The sequence below is a fragment of the Ambystoma mexicanum genome, chromosome 9 (genome assembly GCF_040938575.1).
Source record: "Ambystoma mexicanum isolate Mex_15411 chromosome 9, UKY_AmexF1_1, whole genome shotgun sequence".
Classification (NCBI taxonomy): domain Eukaryota; kingdom Metazoa; phylum Chordata; class Amphibia; order Caudata; family Ambystomatidae; genus Ambystoma; species Ambystoma mexicanum.
The window spans coordinates 517,669,106-517,688,442 of NC_090931.1; the positions used below are offsets into that span (position 1 = coordinate 517,669,106).

At 48.7% G+C, this 19,337-nt stretch overlaps 1 protein-coding gene across 2 annotated transcripts in view; it reads right to left on the bottom strand.

The window, feature by feature from the left end:
* PAFAH1B1 (platelet activating factor acetylhydrolase 1b regulatory subunit 1) overlaps positions 1-19,337 on the bottom strand; it is a 1,367,099-nt gene that overhangs the window by 695,598 nt on the left and 652,164 nt on the right. For both annotated transcript variants that reach the window (XM_069615068.1, XM_069615067.1), the window contains exon 7: positions 5,371-5,473. In XM_069615068.1, coding sequence (XP_069471169.1) covers positions 5,371-5,473 — 103 coding nt within the window. The remainder of the gene's footprint in view (positions 1-5,370; positions 5,474-19,337) is intronic.

Below are 19,337 nucleotides of genomic sequence, written 5' to 3' on the forward strand. Positions count from 1 at the left end.
AGGAAGGCCCCAGGTCGGCTCGACTGGGGAAGGTGAAGGGGGCAAGACGGTCAAAGGACAGGACAAAGCCTCGTGGTCTGGCCATTTTGGGAGCCAGGCCACCATTTTGGGCCAAGCGCTTATAATGCGCTAAAAACGCCAAAAGGAGCTCAAAAAAACAAGAGACGATCGCTGCCACCAGTCCCGTCTGTGATTCACTTGCACCGATCATTTACAATCCAAAAAGAGTATCTGGGCCTGTAGAAGACTAGAGACCCAAGAGAGCAGTAACTTGGCTTACATTGCCCTCTTGTGTCATGTTGCACGAAAGCAACAACATGATAAAGAAACTACGGAGAACAACGTTCCCCGGTACTGACTGTCTTAAGGGCATGTCAGTTTCCCCGTAAGAATGGAGCGAAAGCACAGAGGAGTGCGGCAGAAGGCTGCACTTGTCTGGCAAAGTCTAGATCCTGGTGAAAATAACAGCAAAAAGTTTAGGGGTTGCCACATGGAAGGAAAATTACCCACAATTAAGAAATCTTTCCTAACAGCAGGTTGTAGTCTCTGGGCCACCAATGTAGGTCCGGGTGGAGAGATGAGGTACGTTGACGAGCTCGGATTGAGAGCCCTGCTCCTGGTTCCATGAGGCTGCGAAGTGCAGCTGAATCCTCCTAATCCTTAGTCGTGTGCGGGATGGCCAGTAGGACCGCTGTCATTAGACCCAGGAGATGTTGGTACTGCCATGCAGAGGAAATACCTTCTGGGAGCCAGTGTCCCAGATGAGGCCCAAAATATTCAGTGTCTGCGTGGGTTACAGCTGCGACTTCTTGAGGTTGAGAGAAAAGCCCATATTGTGCAGTGTGTCCATAAGGGCATGGGAAGAGTGGTGAACCGCTTCCGGAGAAGTAGCCCTGACGAGCCAGTCGTCGAGGTATGGGTAAATGTGGAGGCCCTGCGCTCTGAGGAGGGCTGCCACTGCATTCACGAGTCTGGTGAAGACCCTGGGGGTAGAGTTGAGGCCAAACGGAAGGACCTTGTACTGAAACTGGTAGCCCATGATCCTGAACCGGAGGAAGGAACGATGGAGCTGCCAATTCGGGATGTGTAGGGACGCGTCCTTCAGGTCTAGGGAGCACATCCAGTCTCCCCTGTATAATGTCTCTGCTACAAAGACGCACCTTGATACACTTGTGTATAGGTGCGTTATAAATGCTATATCATATTATGAAAGCTGGCACAACCATCTTGAATTTTTGCTGGGGCAAGGAGAGGTTGAGGGTGGAAAGGTCCAGCACAACTCTCAGGCCCGCCTGGATCTTCTGAATGGCGAAAATCCTGGAGTAAAAGCCAAAGCTTCACTGGGAGGCTGGGACTTGCTCCACTGCCTGGCTCTCTACGAGCGAGCAAATCTCCGCCAAAAGAGTTCTTGTCCCAACCTGTAGGAGTGGAGGGGGGAGGAGAGGCTGGGATAGGAAGGCGGTACCCCGTGGATACTATGGAGAGGATCCAGGGGTCCGCGAAATTCTGGCACCAGAAATGTGCATGGAGAGCAAGCCTACCCCCCCCCACTGGTGGACCCGAAGGGGCGTGTCATGCCTTCTTTCCCTCAGAGGCTGTCGATGAAGAGGGGGAATGGAAACAGCCCTTAGTCCGTCCCCCCCCCGGTCCCCCTTTTTGTTGCTTGCGCTGGTTCTGAGAGGTAAAGCGGTCCGGCTGCCTGGATCTACGTTCCTGGAAGCCACGGAACCCTCCGTACGCACGACCCTTCTCAGAGCGTTGCTGAGATTGGGTGCACGATTTGGGCGTGGTCTTTGTAAGGATGGGTAAAGACTTGGCCCCGTTTGTGAGCTGTTCTTTTTGTCCAGCTCTTCATCCGTGGAGCAGTGGAACAGGTACCCCCCCCCCCCACTCCCAGAATGGTAGATCTAGGATGTGTTCCAGGATGTCCAGGTTAAATTTTTATTGCCCAGAGCCAGGCTATCCTTCTCATGTCTGTGGCAATACAGATGGCACGGCCAGAGGTGTCAATCTGGGCCACTGTGGATTCCATGACATCATGCACCACCAATTGCTAGCCCTGCCTTAAAGCACGATTGGCTTTGGGCGGGGAGTTCCGGAAGGAAGTGTGCAATTTCCTGCCATAATCTTCAGTTGGCAGCAGCCAGCATGGCATCTGCGTTGGCCTGACGAAGATGCAAGAAAGCGTTGGAATAGAGTTTCTTGCCGTACGCCTCCAAGATCTTCTCCTCCTTGCCTAGCAGTGCTGCACAGGAGGAGGCTGAGGACGACTGAGGCTTGGAGTACAGTGATGCCGCAGCGATCACCCAAGTGCGGCTGAGGATGGGCCAAAAGCAAAAGTGTATCCCGCTTCATCTGCCTGTACTTTGCGTCCAGGCGTCGATTGACCGGCTGGGCCGAGTGGGGTTTGATCCAGCCCTTCTTGGCCAGGGAGACTACATCGGTTTGCAGTGGAATCCCCGTCTTGGCAGAGGGGTGTCGGGTGAGGACTTCAGCCAGGACCCCGTCTGCAAGCTGCTCAACCTCGGGCTGGGGCAGGCCCAGATATTCTGCCAGCCCAGCAAGACGGTCGTGCAAGGCCCGGGCTGAGGATGGCGTGTCAGGATCCTTCTCCCCATCCGTATCCTATGGGTCTCTAGGGGATCCTGTGGAGGAGGAGTAGTGGTTGGTGCATGAGCCTAGGGTACTGGGACCGTAGTTGGAGTCTGAGGAAGCGGCGGAGGCTGGTACAGAGCCACATGAGGAGTTGGCTGGGGAGCCGGAGGAGGTGGCTGCGCCAGGGCCTGGGGCGTCGGCAGAGGCATCTGAGGTGCCGCAAGCCTTGCGGGAAGGACTTCCCTGATGGCGTCTTTGATGATAACCCCCATCTGAGGCGACTTCATGAGGCTGAGGAACTTCTCGAAGAGCACCTCCTCACTGGCCAAAGAGGTGGCAGGGGGTGCTGACGGGGTAGCGGAGAGCTGCTGCATACCGTGTCCATATGGACACAAAGGAAAGCTGCCCTGCGCAAATAAGGGGTAGACTGTAGGCCACGTACCTGGTTGAGGCCAGTCCCACCTTGACACTCGTTCTTCGCTAAATTCCTGGAATGGTGTCGGTTGGGTGCCTCTTTCTGGCGGGGCAGCCATTTTGTCGAGCTGCCTGCCACGTGCCTGCAACGTGTTGCTCGGCCCACTGGGCCCGGCCTCCTCCAAGACTCTTGCATGTGGATCACAAGGCCTACCCTGCTCCTGGGGCTTAGACCCGGTACGTGTGAAACCCTCGAACCGGGGGTCCATAGAGCTGCGTTTAGGCACCCCCCCTTGGACCTATTGCCGTATTAGGGCATAGCCCCTCAGCCATGGTGCCGGTACAAGGGCAGTGCCCCTCGGTGAAGACCTGGTAAAAGAACCTTCCGGTTCCTCAACCCTGCCACCCCGGAGGATCTGAGGATCCTTAGAACCGTAGGCTGGTAGCTGCAGCAGCCTCGGTGCACATGCTGGTAGAAGGACCTGACCTGTCACTCCCGCATGGGAGAGTCAATGGTAAGGAGTCTTCCTTGGGGGATGCGATGGAGAATATCGGCCCTACCTTGGGCCTGGTTCGATGCTTCACAATGTTTTTGAGATCCTATGGAGGCAACTTCTGGAAGAGCTCCCTCCACCCGGCTAGTCTGTTCTTCGAGGACAGCGAGTCACACCCTGAACAAGATTGCCAACCGTGGTCTGGGTCAAGGCAACGTAGGTAGAGGGCGTGGGGGTCCGCAGTTGGTAAGAGCCTGTTGCAGGATGGACACCTGCTGAACCCTGTAGAAGTCGACATGAGCCGGGGAGGAGCATGACTCCAGAGGACCGAGTACCTGAATGATAAAAAGACAAAAAAGAAGGCAGAGAGAAGTATACACGCATGGAATTACATGGCTGAAGCCAAACCCAGGAGCGCTGGTGAATTCGGCCAGTTCCCGTCGACACAGAAAAGGGGACTGAGGTGTTGTGCCAGAGGGCGGAGTCAGGGCAGCGCATGCTCCCTGGGCCACACCCCAGCGAGCCTCTAAATTTAAAGGGAAAGAAGGTTTTTTCAGTGAAAAAGGTTCCGTCTCCGTCCCTTGGAAGGGACGCTCATACAGTATGGAGAAAAGGGGACGCGACTAAAGAGTAAGATACATCCAGCCAAAAGACGACTGTCAGTCTCCCGGTTCTGATCTACAATAGATACCAGAGTCCCATAGTGAACTAAAATAAAGTCTAGCATGAATGACACTGGACACACTCATAATAACCTTTCTGACATCAAAGTGGCAGGCAATACTACAGAATTAGTTTTGACAATTCCACTCCATTCCCTTAATTTGTTACAATGAGCAAGAAGACATACTATTTTCTATTTTTGGCATGGTCACAATTGCCTCAATCTTGGCAATGGCAGCATTAAAAGTCTGCAGTTTGTACTAGGGGTACAGTGTATAGAGGTGCCAGGCAAAGAAGTCACCAAGTTTTCAAGATTGCTCAAGCACACAGTCAACTCATACATCTAACATTACATTGTGTAATAATATCATGTCTTTAAAAAAGAAAACAATGTTTGACATGCACCCACATCACAAAACATTGCAGTCCCGCTGCATCACACCTTTTTTTTTTTTAACAATTTCCCACTCTCCAACATGCTCATTTTCTTTACATCTGCAGACTGAGGTCTGGATCCCTGATGGGGACCCAATACACCACTCCACAGACAAGCATAAGCATACTGCAACTACTACAGCAGTGTTTTCACACAGCCTATATCATTACAATTAGACATGACTAGAAGGCTGTTGACGCCCCCACTGCTAGTTTGTGCTACCTTAAGGTTTTATCGAAAGAGGCTCTGTTAAACCTTAAGGCATACCACTCATCGATCACCCTTTACTCAAGGTACCTAGGATATTATGGTGAAAGGATTCACATGTGATAAATCTAGCTGAATTGAAGTTTCCGAGACACACAGCACAGGCATTGAATAGGTTGTTGAAAGAAATTATGCCCTGTATGGGTGCATGGGGTGGAAAACATCTAAACATAGTAGTACTACACCTAACAAAAGAAAATGATCTGGCTTTTTCTGGTCACCGAACACTGGGACCGTTTGCCACTTTGTGGATTAATTGGGAATAGCTTCATAACCATAATGCTATTAAACTACAATCACCACCCCCCAATAGTTTCTGGTCTTGTCTTTTATAGCTTTTAATGGAGTGCCAGTTTATGAGAACATATTCCAATTCATTTTGCAGTCATTTGCTTTTTTAGATATACTAAGTTTAGATATTACACTGTACAGTTTTCTCAGCCAAGGAATCATGGTATGCAGATTTTCATAACGGTTCATGACAGGCACAGAAACACTCACCCAGTCTGCACTTCCCACATTTTTATGGTTTTATCCCTTGAAGCAGACACTATATGATCTCCATTTGGCATTACTGCTACCGAAGAAACATTGTGATCATGGCCTACACAAAGAAAAACAAGGTTAAGTAGACATATACGCTTGCAACATCACAGTGCATGATTAAAGCACACAAGGTTGATACCAATCTCGCCAAACTGAAAATAATGTTTGCTAGACAATACAAGCCAAGAAGGGATTTTAAAAACTAGAGCTGCAGAACTTGCAGTAATCACTGAGACTAGAAATACAAAAAGAAAATGTCATTCACTGTAGTGATTTTTGTACTCCCGATTCTTGGAATGCTACTCTTGGTGCAGGCAGTAATCTTAATAGTTCTGTGCTGCGTGTAGGCATCTACACACATGTAACCCTTAGCTGCAGCAAAGTCACGGTACAGTATGTCTGATGGAGCAATGGATCCGAATAAACATTTTACTGACAAACACATGCAAACTACAGAAACACAAAAGCTGATCAAATCCCTTTCCCTCAAAATCCTGCATAAAGATTCCAAGAGGGCGGCCGGCAGAGGAATCCGTGTGTAGGTGTGTCTTCCCGCCGGCCGTGCCTTTAAAACATTTCAAAAAGCATTTGGGCGGACTCCCACCCAGACGAAACATCAATAGAGGCAACATCTGTGCCGATTAGTCAAGGAAGAACCCTGTGGCACGAGCAAAGACCTAAGAAGCGAGCAAGTCCCAGAAACAGAGGCAGCTGGCTCGCCACAGGTACTACACATGCAGTGGCAGGAGCCGCAACAGTGAAACCCTAGTGTGGAACCAAGCCCCCCCCCCCCTCCTCCTCCTCCCTGTGAGGCAGAGCTCCCAAAGACAACTCCAGGGGCGAGTAACTAGAAACCACACAAGGAGGGATAGCGGAGGAATCCAAGGAGGAGGAGGAGGAGGAGGGCCTGAACGTAACCAGAACGTGGGGGGGGGGGGGGGGGGGGGGGGGAGAGAACACGGGCAAGAGACGATCGGCTGGGCCAAGTGTTCAGACCCGCCGACTGAAGAAAAGGACGCTGCAGGGTAGGACAGGGAGGTGGATCCAGGGGTGAACGGGGGCCCTCCGGTAGGTCTCACGCGCGAGCCAGACGAAAGACACCACCCCCAGTGACCCCCCCTCACCGAACATAGGGACATGCGCCCTCCCCCAGGGGGAAATCAGATCGCAGACTCCGCCACAGCAGGACGGCAGGAAAATGTCTACAAAATCCAAAGACTGCAGCACAGTCCGAACGCACCCGAAGGGAGCCACACGAAAAGGGTTAAGGCGTAGAAGCAGTCACCAGCTGTTGCAACCAGGAGCAAGACACTCGCCGGAGCGGAGGCACGGCGGTCCACAGAAAAACTTGAGCAAGTCTCCACAGAGGAAGAGCTCCAACACAATGGGAGGAGTACGCCCAAAGGCAGAAGAAAGCCATCCAGGCACAGCCGAAGCACAGATCTAGGGGTCCAACCACCGGCGGGACCCCACAGAGGCTGGGGATAGCTGCAGAGGGCACAACGGATCCACGGAAAGGGGCATACAACGCAACCCTTGGCAGGGGATCCCCAGACATCCAGTGGATAACAGCCAAGGCAGAAGCTTAAGAACCAAGCCCACAGAACAGAGATCAGCAATTAAGTTACAACAGGGGGGTATTGCTTGGGGGGGATTTGGGAGGGACGGAGGGCTACCAAGGTCAAGAGAGCCCAGCAAAAGGGTGGGTCAAGTGAATAGGACCGCAGTGAAGCGGGAACAGACAATAACCCCCCCCAACCCTGGCACACCATCCCACGTCTTGGAAGGGGGCTGGGAGAGAGGCGCAACACATCACCCCCATCGGTAGCCCAAAGAGAGGGCGAGCACACGGGCCACAGGGGATGAAAGATGCAGGAACCAGATTAAAAGATCTCAGAGGAGTTACAAGATGCTAGCATTGGCGCACATCCAACGATCATAACTCCTCATAAGTGAAAGGTTTCTGGAGTGCAAAATGTTAAACGCAGAAGCCGTCCCACAACCTAACACAAGACAGATAACAGGAGCAATTAGAGGCTGCAACAGTAGCATTAATGTCAAAATCTAGACAAAGAGCAACCACAGCACAATCCTCTCCTTGCGGGAAACCGACCAAAAGCCTACAACAACTTTGGAGTGTCAACAACACTTCGACAGCTCGAATGGGGGGAAGCCACACGGGAAACTGTCGCACATGATTGACCAAACATGGGTGAAAGTACCATGACAAAAATCGGATATGCAGAATTGCTTCAAAGAACTCCAGCGTCAATGCTTACCTTCCGTTTAGGAACAATTTCAGACATTAAAAGAGGAGATTAAGCAATCAGTCAAGATAGACACTGCAAAGCTGGAAGGGAGAATGTGCGCACTAGAAAAAGCAGTCCAGCATATTGAGGACATCACGCAGAAATCGGATGTAGTGCTGGAACAGCTTGCACGCATGCCTAAGCATCAGGAACTCCAATGCGAGGACCTAGAAAATGGGGAGAGAAGATCAAACATCAGGATCATAAATTTGCCAGAAACTGTCGTTAAAGACCTATCAGGTACACTCTCCCAACTATTCGTGGAAATCCTGGCAGAAGATGCAGAAACCTGGAGGTCCAGCTCGACACAATCCACCGTGTGAGGCCAAGGCAATCGCCAGAACCAGGGCCATGCCCAAGAGTTGTATTGACTGCACTTTCTACCTACCCTCCAAAAGGAAGGAATCCTGCAAAAGCAAGAAAGGCAGGCCTAAAGCAAATAAATGGTTATGAAGTTCAACTATAGCAAGACCTTGCCCAATCTACGCTCCTCAAGAGAAGGAAAAAGGGTCCAGTTGTGCAACATCTGCAGAACCATCAAGTGCGCTACAAATTGACTTTCCAGTTTGGTCTCCTGTTCACGTGGGAAGGGAGGCAACACCGGATCACCTCATGCGAGGAAGGGGAACAAATCCTAGGCCTACAACAGAACATGCAACAAAAACAGGATCAAATCCAAGGAACACCTAACACGCTCAATAGGGTGGAAAGCTGGAAGACAGTTTTGAAAAAGGCTAGAGGAAAGAGAAAGTAGCACCAGCACTCCCCAAAAAGCTGCTTGACAGAGTATGGCATGGACAGAATCAAGATATGACATGGGGTGGGTGCACGTCCTGAATCATGCAAGGCCCAGGGGAGTAGGAGGAAGGGCAATGATGGAATCTGTAGTGGGGTTTAAGACCCCCCCACCCCACAAACTGAACCTGAGGCTGATAAGGGGCCAGGCAAGAGGGACACTACATCAGAGCGCTCCCATGAACCTAGCCTCTCCTCAGGGGGAAGGGGAAGTTGGGGTAGGGAGGGGGCAGGGAGTGAGGCGGGGAGGGATGAAGGGGAAGGTGGTGGTAATAAGGCAGAGACCAGGCAAAAAAACACGAAGAAAGGGGGAGTTTTGGGGGGGGGGGGGGAGGGACACCAGGACAACGCACCAGATCATGCTACAGAACATGAATAGCGGGAACCTGAAGCTGGTTAAAGTCCTATCCTATAATGTTAGAGATGAACACCACTTAAAAAGGAAGAAATTGGAGCGTTGGAGCGTCAGGCATGGAAATTGCAGGCAGATATAATATTGTACCAGAAAACCCATATGAAGAAGACAGACAAGGTACAGGTCAAAATTAGGGGGCTTCCGAAGTGTACCAGGCGAATGCGATTGAGAAAAGAGCAGGGGTCCTTATAGCTATACAAGACAGACTCAATGCGCAAGTACAGAAATCCCTGGCCGATGGGGAGGGACGCTACCTCTTCCTTAATGTAATCATAGGAGGCAGGCCACTTACTCTAGCCTAAATCTACGTGCCCAATACGGGACAAGATAGCTTCTTGAGAACGACCCTTGTGGCATTAGAAGTTAGAAGGATTCGCCATGGAGGAAATACTAGGCGGGGGAGCCGCGGTGGGGGGCAGCAGAGGGATTCTTAACATAGCATGGGATCCCCAGCAGGACAGAAGTTCTAAGACGGCCAGGGTCGGCAGTCCCATCAGGGGCCTTGATGAAAGCCTTTGAAACTCTGGCACTCCGGGATGTCTGGCGAGCAAAGAAAGGGGCTACGCAGGGATTCACCCACTTTTCACATGTTCACAGCTCCCAATCTAGAATCTATTATGTGTGGGAATCCACGGGACTAATAGGGGAGAGTTAGGGAGAATTCTCTCTTAAGGCTAATTTCCAAAACCTAGTGAGTCCCCCAGCAGCTTTGCTGGATTTTTGGGGTTTATTTTTTTTCTCCTGCTAAGAGTGAGACTCTTTCACATGATTTGAGGTGTTCCTTTTACTTTGTATGTGTTTTATGGGCTATGGGGTCCTTTACCCCATAGGGCTTCATGTGTTTTTGGTATGTGGGTTGCACAGCACCCTCAGTGCAGTAACCCAGGGGTGTCGTAGCGACCCCCAAACAGACTCCATACCCTGGGACTGACTACTGTCTCCTAGGGCATGTCATCATTGGCTTTACTATTCTTAAATTGTGAGCAGAACCAGTACAAACCATCATATTGTGGACGTACTGGTCGGGGCAATTCGATTGCCCCGGGGTCTGTTCGAGGGGGCACTGTCCAGTCCGCCCCGACCGGAGTTTTGGCTGGTGGCAGTGGATACTATTTTTTAAATTCGACCGTGAATATATTCCTATGGGATTTTCCTATTGTTCGAGGCTACCACTTTTTAATATAGCCTCGAACATACCGCCGGTTTATTAAATTAATATAAATTCACCAGTTGATATTTTTTGCTGAAACTCGGTTCCAAAATGGCATTTGTGTTCTCTTCTGTGACTCCAACCCAAGTCGAGCCCTTTGTTCCACTTTTTGGTGGGCTTCTCCACAGAAGCCTGCAAAAGTGGTGCCACTCTGTCTGGGTACCACAGGGGGTGTGGGAGGGGGTTTAGGAACCCTGGACTGAGTTGCCTCGGCAACTCAAGTCGCACTCTGGTGTGAGTGGCCCAGTGGTGAGCCGCCCGGCTCACCACTTAGCATGTTTGAGTGACAGCTAGGACTGATGAATGGGGGTTTTCTGCATAAAAGCAGGGCTTTGGGGACTGGAAATTCAGACGTCGCCACAGGACCAAAGAAATAGGCCCAATATCCCTCAGACCATTCCCCACCAACGGCATAATTTAATATAAATAGGCTAGGGCGAGAAATCTTGTCATGGAGATTCCCAGTGGAAATCCTCCAAGACAACATACTGTTAGAAACGATTAAGGGTACAAGAGATCGATATTTTGCAGAAAATGATAAAGGTGGAAGCCCCCAGAGGTGTCGTATGGGATGTCTTTAAGGCAGTACCACGAGGAGACCTGATAGCAATGAAAGCAGAAAGCGACAGGCAGAGAAGAAAGTGGGAGGAGGCCCTGGAAGGGGAACTTAAGAGTGCAGAAAGAACTCTGGTAAAAGACGAAACTAGCCCCGAAGGCATGTACAAGGGCAATTGGGTCTATTACAGAATAAGAAAGCAGAAGTCGCCCTTCTAAGTCTAAAGCATAAATACTACATCAGCGCCATCAAAGCTGACAAACTGTTGGCAAGACAACTCAGCGAGAAGGGGCGCAGAACAACCAAAAAACAACTCGGGGACAGCAATGGTCAAATGAAATCAACCAACGAAGACCTAGGTAAGATAATGAGAGCCTATAAGTCCCTCTACCGGTCAGAAGCACCCATTGAAGATGCGCAGAAGGCATACTTGAGCAGCATCTCAATCACCCAGATTTCTGAGGCAGACAAAAAAGTGCTGGAGAGGGATATACAAGAAGAAGTCGTTCTCCAGGCTATCAAAAATCTCCCGAAAAACAAAGCGCCGGGAACAGACGGATACCCAGACGTTTCTACAAAAAGTATAGGGAAGTGCTCGCCCCATAACTGACAATGCTATACAACACATTCAAGACTCACAGAAACATCACAGACTCCATGAATTAAGTGAAATTGATCATCTACCCCCAAACAAGGTAAAGACCCAGCACTCATAGGCTTATACCGACTGATAGCTCTCATCAACCTGGACGCCAAGCTATACGCAACCAGTGACACCAAGATAGCGGGGGTTCGGGTGAGATCCACTTTCTCTATAAGATGGCATACCCTACGGGAGTTGTCAGCAGCCTGTCTTGTGGGGATGAATCCTGATTGATCGGGTCCAATGAGTGTTGAGAGTAGTTAGGTGAGTCTCGCCGCCAAAATGTTTGTGTATAGCAATGTCTACTTTAACAGCGCGAAAAGACCAAGGGGGACTATCACTACTGCATTTTCGGAAATCCTATGAGGTGGCGCAACTGCGAGTCATCAAGGAATGGGTGGCTCAGACTCCCAGTCACATATGGGCAATGCAGGACAAGGCGGTAGCTGGATAACCTCCTGTTAGGGAAAATTCTCTTTAAAGGCTAATTTCCCTTACCTATAGAGTCCCCCAGCAGCTTTGCTGGATTTCCAAGGTTTATTTTTTTCATGCCTGCTAAGAGTGAGACTCTTTTCCCACTCAGGCATATGTGTGATAAGTGTTTGAGGCTATTTTTGTGCTTATGGGCTATGGAGTTTTTCTCACTCCATAGGTATCATCTTTTTACATGTGTTACACAGCACCCTCAGTGCAGTAACACAGGGCTGTCACAGTGACCCCCCCAAACAGACTCCATACCCTGGGACTGACTACTGTCTCCCAGGGCATGTAAAGTCCCCATTGACTTTACTAGTCAATAATTATGAACAAAACCAGTGCACACATCTTACTATGGAGGTACTGGGAAGAGAATAGTTTTTCCCTGGTGTTCATTTTTGAGAGGGTACTGTCCAGTCCCTCTCTCTAAAGTTTCTGGCTGGTGGCAGTGGTTATTACCATAAATATTCGACTGCAAATATTTTCTTATGGGATTTTCCCATTGTTCGAGGCTACCACTCTCTGAAAGCCTTCAACATACCGCCGGGTCATTTTAATATTAACTTTACTCCGGTGGGGTTTTATTGCCAGATCTTTAATAATATTTCTTTCTCGTGTCTCTCTGTAAACCAAGTCGAGGCCGCGGCCCTTTGTTCGTCCTTTTGGCAGGCTTCTGGAAAGAACGCCTCCTTTAGGCACCACTGAGTCTGGGGTAGACAGGATGAGGGGGTGAGGGGGAAAGGCACCCTGGACAGGGTTGCCTAAGCAACCCAAGTAGCACTCTGCCCCAATAGGCTGGGGGGTTATCCCGCCAAGATAGCCACCCCACTGTGAGTGTGACAGCTAGGCTATATGAATGGGGGGTTTTCTGCATAAAAGCAGGGACCTGCGGACTGGAAGACAGAAGTCGCCACTGTACTTAAGAAATCCGAATAGGAGAGAAGCCGAAGACATCTGCAACGACTGAACCACTGATGAAGCCCTGCTACCGATCCTCACCACTTTTTCTCCAACGACAATAGAAGATCTTCACCTGCAAGAGCCTTCTTCCCTTGAGCTGGTGAGACCAACCAGTTCGCCAATCGCCTTCCAGGACTTGCCTTGGTCAAATCGCCAGTGCCAAGCATTAGACCACCAGATAGCCAGGCACCCGTCCACCACGACCACAATTTAGAGGAGCATACCTTTTATTCCGTTTTGGCATCACCACGGCTGGCTTCTTCCCTGGGCAGTGCAGTGAATTGAACCTTCCTCCATGACGAGAGCCTCTCTTCCTCTGCTGGATCTCCCGAACTGCAGGAACTACTGACAACGCAGGAGCCTCTTCCACTTTCAATTTCATTGTTCCGCCAGGTCTCCCGTTTCGTTGGGTAGTGTTAAAGGTGTTTTAAATCCTTTACTTACCTTCTGGGCTGGCCGTCCCTATCGTCTAACATTGTTTTTTTACCTTCTGCAACTGCCTTTTCAATCGTTAAACAACGACTTGACTGCAGCTACTAGAACAGTTTGATCCTGGGCACATTGCCTTGTACCATTGACTCTGGCACAGGCCTATTGACTCTGGCTATTTCTTCTCTAGATTGCTTTTCATAAAGAAATGTGTTGGTGCACCTAAACTCTTATAGCCACCTTTCCTTCCCCTTTATATATTGCTGAAGTGCCATTTTACTCGGTTTTCACCTACGTATTGCTTATGCTAAAGTATTGCCTTGCCTAACGTGTTCACAATCCAATTGGGAAGTGTTGCTGGTGTGTTTAGGAGTCTACCCCTGTATAACTTGACCTTTCAATCCCTCTGAAGAAATTGTTAGAGTGCCATTTCTGCTAGGTTTACACTGCAGTTTTGCTCAATTTTCACTCTTGCTCAAACTGGTCTACAATTTAAATAGGGAGTTGTGTATACTTTTGACTGTTTTAACTTGCTTTAATGATAGTGATTTGTGTGTGGAATGAAGAGTGTAAAATAAATATATATTCTTTTTCATACATAGCTTTGGCCAGTGTTTCCTTGTTCAATAGTACTGTAGTCCTACGGTGTAAACCCTGAATACTGCTCATCTCCCTCTTGAGATAAGTCTGGCTGCTCAGCCGCAGCTACCAACTAAATCTGTGTGGTACAGACTGATGCCAAAGGGGATTTATTGCAAATACCTGTAGTCTTAATCTTCTGTAGTGCTCCCTAAGGGAACTGCATAGGATTCTGCCCAACACCTCCTCTCCAACCTACTATGGCTACCGAAGCAACAGACACCCGAATGTGAAATTAAGCGAGGTACTGGGGGCAGGGACAGAAGCCTGCGACAAAGTGACAAAAAGGGGTACACTTATGACGTTCCTGTCCCCATTCCCTCTGCTGTTCAGGAATCCTGACTTCTAACCAGGACAAGATCGGACCTCATACCAGAGCTGGACGCGGATAGGCTGCACGAAACTAAGACATGTATAAGGATCAAGAGGTCATGACATACCAAGAATACAGACGAGACGTGGGGATACAGATCCCAGAATAATTCAAACACATTCAACTGAAACATTGGGTCTCCTCCCCCGCAAATAAAGAAGCGGCAACCAGGCAACTAACACCGTTTGAATGTTACATGACAGATCCAGGCTCCAGGGGAATTGTCTCAAATCTTTATAACCTCTTGAATGATCAGGAGGGAAGACATTCAATGGGCCTACATGAAGAGATGGGAGACTACATTGGGAACAAACATAACAAGACAGCAAAGGATCAATGTATGGAACCAAATTCTGAAACTAACCCGCTGCATCCAAATCAGAGAAATGTGGCAGAAAGTGCTGGTGCAATGGCACTACACACCAGAAAGACTCCATACGATGTACCCGACCCGACCGCAAGAGAGATTCTGAAGAGGTTGCAAGGAAAAAGGATATTGAGACCTATTTGGTGGGTTGCCCAGTTCTGCAACCGTTCTGGGGAGAAGTTAAAACCCATGTCGGAAAAATGCTCCCGAGGCCAGAACACATTCAGGAAAAGCTGTTGATGGCAGGACTGGATCCCGAACCAAAAGGATCAATCAAAAGCAGAACAAAGGGGTGATGACACTGATCATTGCAGCATGGCTAACAATAGCTCAATAATGGAAACGGAAGGACCCATCTTCGATAGAGGACTGCCTCCGCAAAGTATGGAGTTTCGTCTCACTGGAATGGATGAGACAAACTGCAAAGAATGTACAAGGCCTTCCGGATGGAGTGGGGCAAAATCCTCACATATCTGCAAAGAGACTACATGCTCCAATGGTGCCCTCACAACATAAGAATCTTAGACATGTTATAAAGACTGAAGTGTCCCAAAGCAGAAGACCCGAGAACCACCACATGAAGGGGGGTTAGGGGGGAGGGAGTTGGGGTAAGGGGATGTTGATGTTTATGATTAAAAAACTAATATAAAACACAAAAAAAGATAAACACAAAGCTTGCAACAAAGACTGTTTGCGTAGCAGAGGATCATGTCTGGGGCAGTGTTAGGGAGAATTCTCATGTTATGGCTAAATTCCCTTACCTAGCGAGCCGCCCAGCAGCTTTGCTGGATTTCTGGAGTTTATTTTTTCCACTTGGTAAGAGTGTGAGCTTTTCCCCCACTCTTACCCGTGTTTTGCCATGTGTATTTCATCTGTTTTTTTGATTGTGGACTCTGGAGTACACCACTTCAGTAGCCCCACTCCTTTGTGTTACACAGCACCTTCAGTGCCGTGGCACAGGGTTGTCTTTGAGACTTCCCCCGACTCCATTTCTGAGGCGGACTACAATTCCCCAGAAAAGGGTAAAGTTGCCATTAACTTTACTTAGTCAATCTACCACAGATCCAATACACCCCATCTTCCATGGAGTACTGGAAAGGGTTAATTGTATCCCTTTTTATCTGTACCTCCTAGAGCATTGTTTTGCTCTTTTTAACATTTAGACTTTGCTGGTGGCAGTGGTATCTACCCTAACTTTTCTACCGCGATTATATTAGATAAACGCGTTATTGTTTTTGGCTATTATATTAGCCTCGAACATAAACCCGCTGGACCAAATCATCTTTCTTTTGGCTCCGGATGGATTTATTCGACATTTCTTTTTGTTAAACTAGGTTCGCCTTTGTTCACCGAAGCCTGCCACCAGGCGCCTGGGTGTCTAGGTGGGCTGAATGTGAGGGAGGGATGTAGTCACCCCCTGCACAGGGTATCCTAGGAAACGCACGTCGCACTTTGCCATAATTGGCCGAGGTGGTTCTCCGGGCTGGACAACCCGCCTGCTGGGTGATTGACAGCCAGGCTGTGTGAATGGGGGATTTTCACATAAAAGGCAGGTCTCTTGGGCTAGAAGTCAGAGTCGCCACTGGAACTACAAGGAACCGAAGAGAAGCGGATAGAACAACGACTGCTGCAACTATCCCATCCCGGTGAAGCCCTGATGCAGTCCTGAGCTATCTACCCTTAAATGACTAAGAAGATCCAGTCCAGAATCTTATTCCCTTGAGCCTGGTGGGGATAACCAGCTCATCTTCCACAGCCAGAGGACCCTCTTCCTTGGTCGAAATCGCTGCACACAGCTGTAGTGGTCCGGATAGCCATTTGAAGAGCCTCTCCTGTTTTTAAGGAGCGCACCTTTTATTTGTTTTTGCTGCTGCCGGCTTTATCCCAGTGTGGTGCAGAACCCCTTCAGACGTCCTCCACAACGAAGCTCCAGGAACCGTGGGTCTGTGGGAAACAAACAGGAACAACTTCCAGGGCACCATCTGCACCATTGGAATAAGGTACTGTGTTCTGCTTGAGGAAACTGGGTGAACCCCTTTTCTTCATTTCCAAGGCTTGTCCTCGTCTTCCCTCCTTATAACTTTTGCTTCCGAACATTGGCAATATCGAAGTACTCTTGGCTACGTTAAATCGTGAACTATCTGACTGTGATCTTCGGCAACAGGCCCCCGGTGTCACTTGACCGTAGCTCCGGCCCTTTGACTTTTGAACTCTTGTCTCCGAGTGTTTTCTAGATTCTGTCTGCCTAACCAAAATATTGCCTGCGATTTTTGTCTCCAACTCCCTCTGGGTATCTCAGGTGCTTAGTGTGTTTTTGCCCTGGTAGCATTTCATGTCACGGATACGCATTTATTTAATAGACCGAACTGTCAAAAAGTGATCGCAATCGTATTCACGGTAACACATTTTGTTCATAACACCGGTTCATTCAAACAAAGGGTACTTACCTTGAGACATACCGTACAAAGTGAATTGTAGTATATTTGACGTATGGTTTGTGTTTAAGTTTAATAGAAGTGTTGTGTTTATAACAAATGGTTTAAAAATAAATGTACTTATATTTTTCTACCAGAAACCTTGAGTCAGTGTTTGCTTGAGTCACAGCAATTGTGGTCCCTTTGTGTAATCTCTTCTACTGCTCAAATACTCTTGAGATAAGCCTGGCTGCTCCGCCATTGCTACCACTCTGACATAGTAGTACAAGCTTGTACCAAAGGTAAAACTTGCATTGCCACCTGTGGTCTTAATTGTGTGTAGTGGTCCCTAAGGGCACTGCACAGGATTCTGCCTAACAGTGACAAAGGGTTGTCTTTTAGACTTCCCACCAACTCCATTTCTGGGGCCGACTACTCTCCCCCAGAAAAGGGTAAAGTTGCCATTAACTTTACATAGTCATTTAACCACAGATCCAGTACACCCCATCTTACATGGAGTGTTGGAAAGGGTTAATTCTTAGCCCTTTTTATCTGTACCTCCTGGAGCATTGTTTCGCTCCCTTAACATTAAGGCTTGGCTGGTGGCAATGGCATCTACCCTAATTTTCCTACCGCGATTATGTTCCATAGCGTGGTATTGTTTTAGGCTATGTTAGTAGTCTCGAACTTTAAACCCGCTAGCCCAAATACTTTTCATTTCGGCTCCGGTTGGGTTTAATCGCCATTTCTTTTTGTTAACATCCTTCTTGGGTCTTTCTTTGTGCGGCAAACAAGGTTTGCCTCCTTTTTTCCGGACCTATGGCAGACTTCTGACCAGAAGCCCTCCTTTGGCGTCTGGGTGTCTAGGTGGGCTGAATGTGAGGGAGGGGTGTAGTCACCCCCTGCACACTCTCCTTGGAGACCCAGGTCGCACTTTGTGTTGATTGGCTGAGGTGGTTGTCCGGGCTGGACAACCCCCTTACTGAGTGATTAACAGCCAGGCTGTGTGAATGGGGGATTTTGGCATAAAAGGCAGGACTCTTGGGCTAGAAGTCAGAGTCGCCACTGGAACTGCAAGGAACCCAAGAGAAGCGGAGAAGAGTATAGCTGCTGCAACCCCGAGTCCCGGTGAAGCCCTGCTGCAGTCCTAAGCTATCTACCCTTCAAAGACAAGAGAAGATCCGGCCCAGAGTCTTCTTCCCTCGAGCCTGGTGGCATCAACCAGCTCATCTTTTCTTCAGTCAGAGAATCCTCTCCTGGGTCGAAATCACTGCTGTGCTGTAGTGGTCCGGATAGCCATCAGAAGAGCCATCTCCTGATTTAAAGGAGCGCACCTTTTATTCATCGTTTTTCCTTTTTCGCTGCTGCTGGCCTCATCCCTGGGTAGTGCAGATCGCTCCAGACGTCCTTGTCCCCACGACTGAAGCCGCAGGAACCATGAGTCTGCAGGAACAACTGCCGTGGCACCAGCTTTTCTTCAACGGAATAAGGCACTGTGCACACTTGGTCATTCTCTCAGTCTGACCAGCCGGAATCGGGGTGAACCCTTTTCCTCAACTAAGATTTGTTCTTTCTTCCCCCCTCCTTATAACTTTTCCTTCCATTCGACAATCTTACGAACTCTTGGCATCTCGAACTGTTCAACGTGTGATCCTCAGCAACTGAGCATCTGCTACATTGACACTGGTGCAGGTCTATTGACTTTTATCTGTATCTTTGAACAAGTCCTCGAGTCTCCTGGCCTTGAAAAAGTATTGCCTTTGATTTTTATTCACTTTTCCCTTGTTTGAAATTCTTAAGTACAGAGTGTGTTTTAACTTTGTGAGCATTTCTATCCACGGGTACGCGTTAGTACTGCAACACCGGTCTGCCAAATCCTAATGTATTTACCTTGAATTTACTGGCACAAGTGGAATTGGTTGTGTGTAGTGTATTTTACATGTGTTTTCGAATTTATAGAAGCAAAGTGTTTTGTAACAGATGGTTTAAAAATAAATGTACTTCTATTTTTTTACCTGAAACCTTGAGTCAGCGTTTGCTTGAGTCACAGTAATTGTGGTCCTTTTTGTAATCTCTGCTACTTCTCACATACTCTTGAGATAAGCCTGGCTGCTCTGCTACTGCTACCACTCTGACATAGTAGTACAGGCTTGTACCAAAGGTAAAACTTGTATTTCCACTTGTAGTCTTAATTGTGTTTAGTGGTCCCAAAGGGCACTGCACAGGATTCTGCCTAACATGCAGTAGAGGAACGTAAAGTCAGGAATAAACTCATTTTAAGAGTTGCAGATGTAAAACCAATAAGGATCCAAGCTTCCCACCTATACCTATTTAC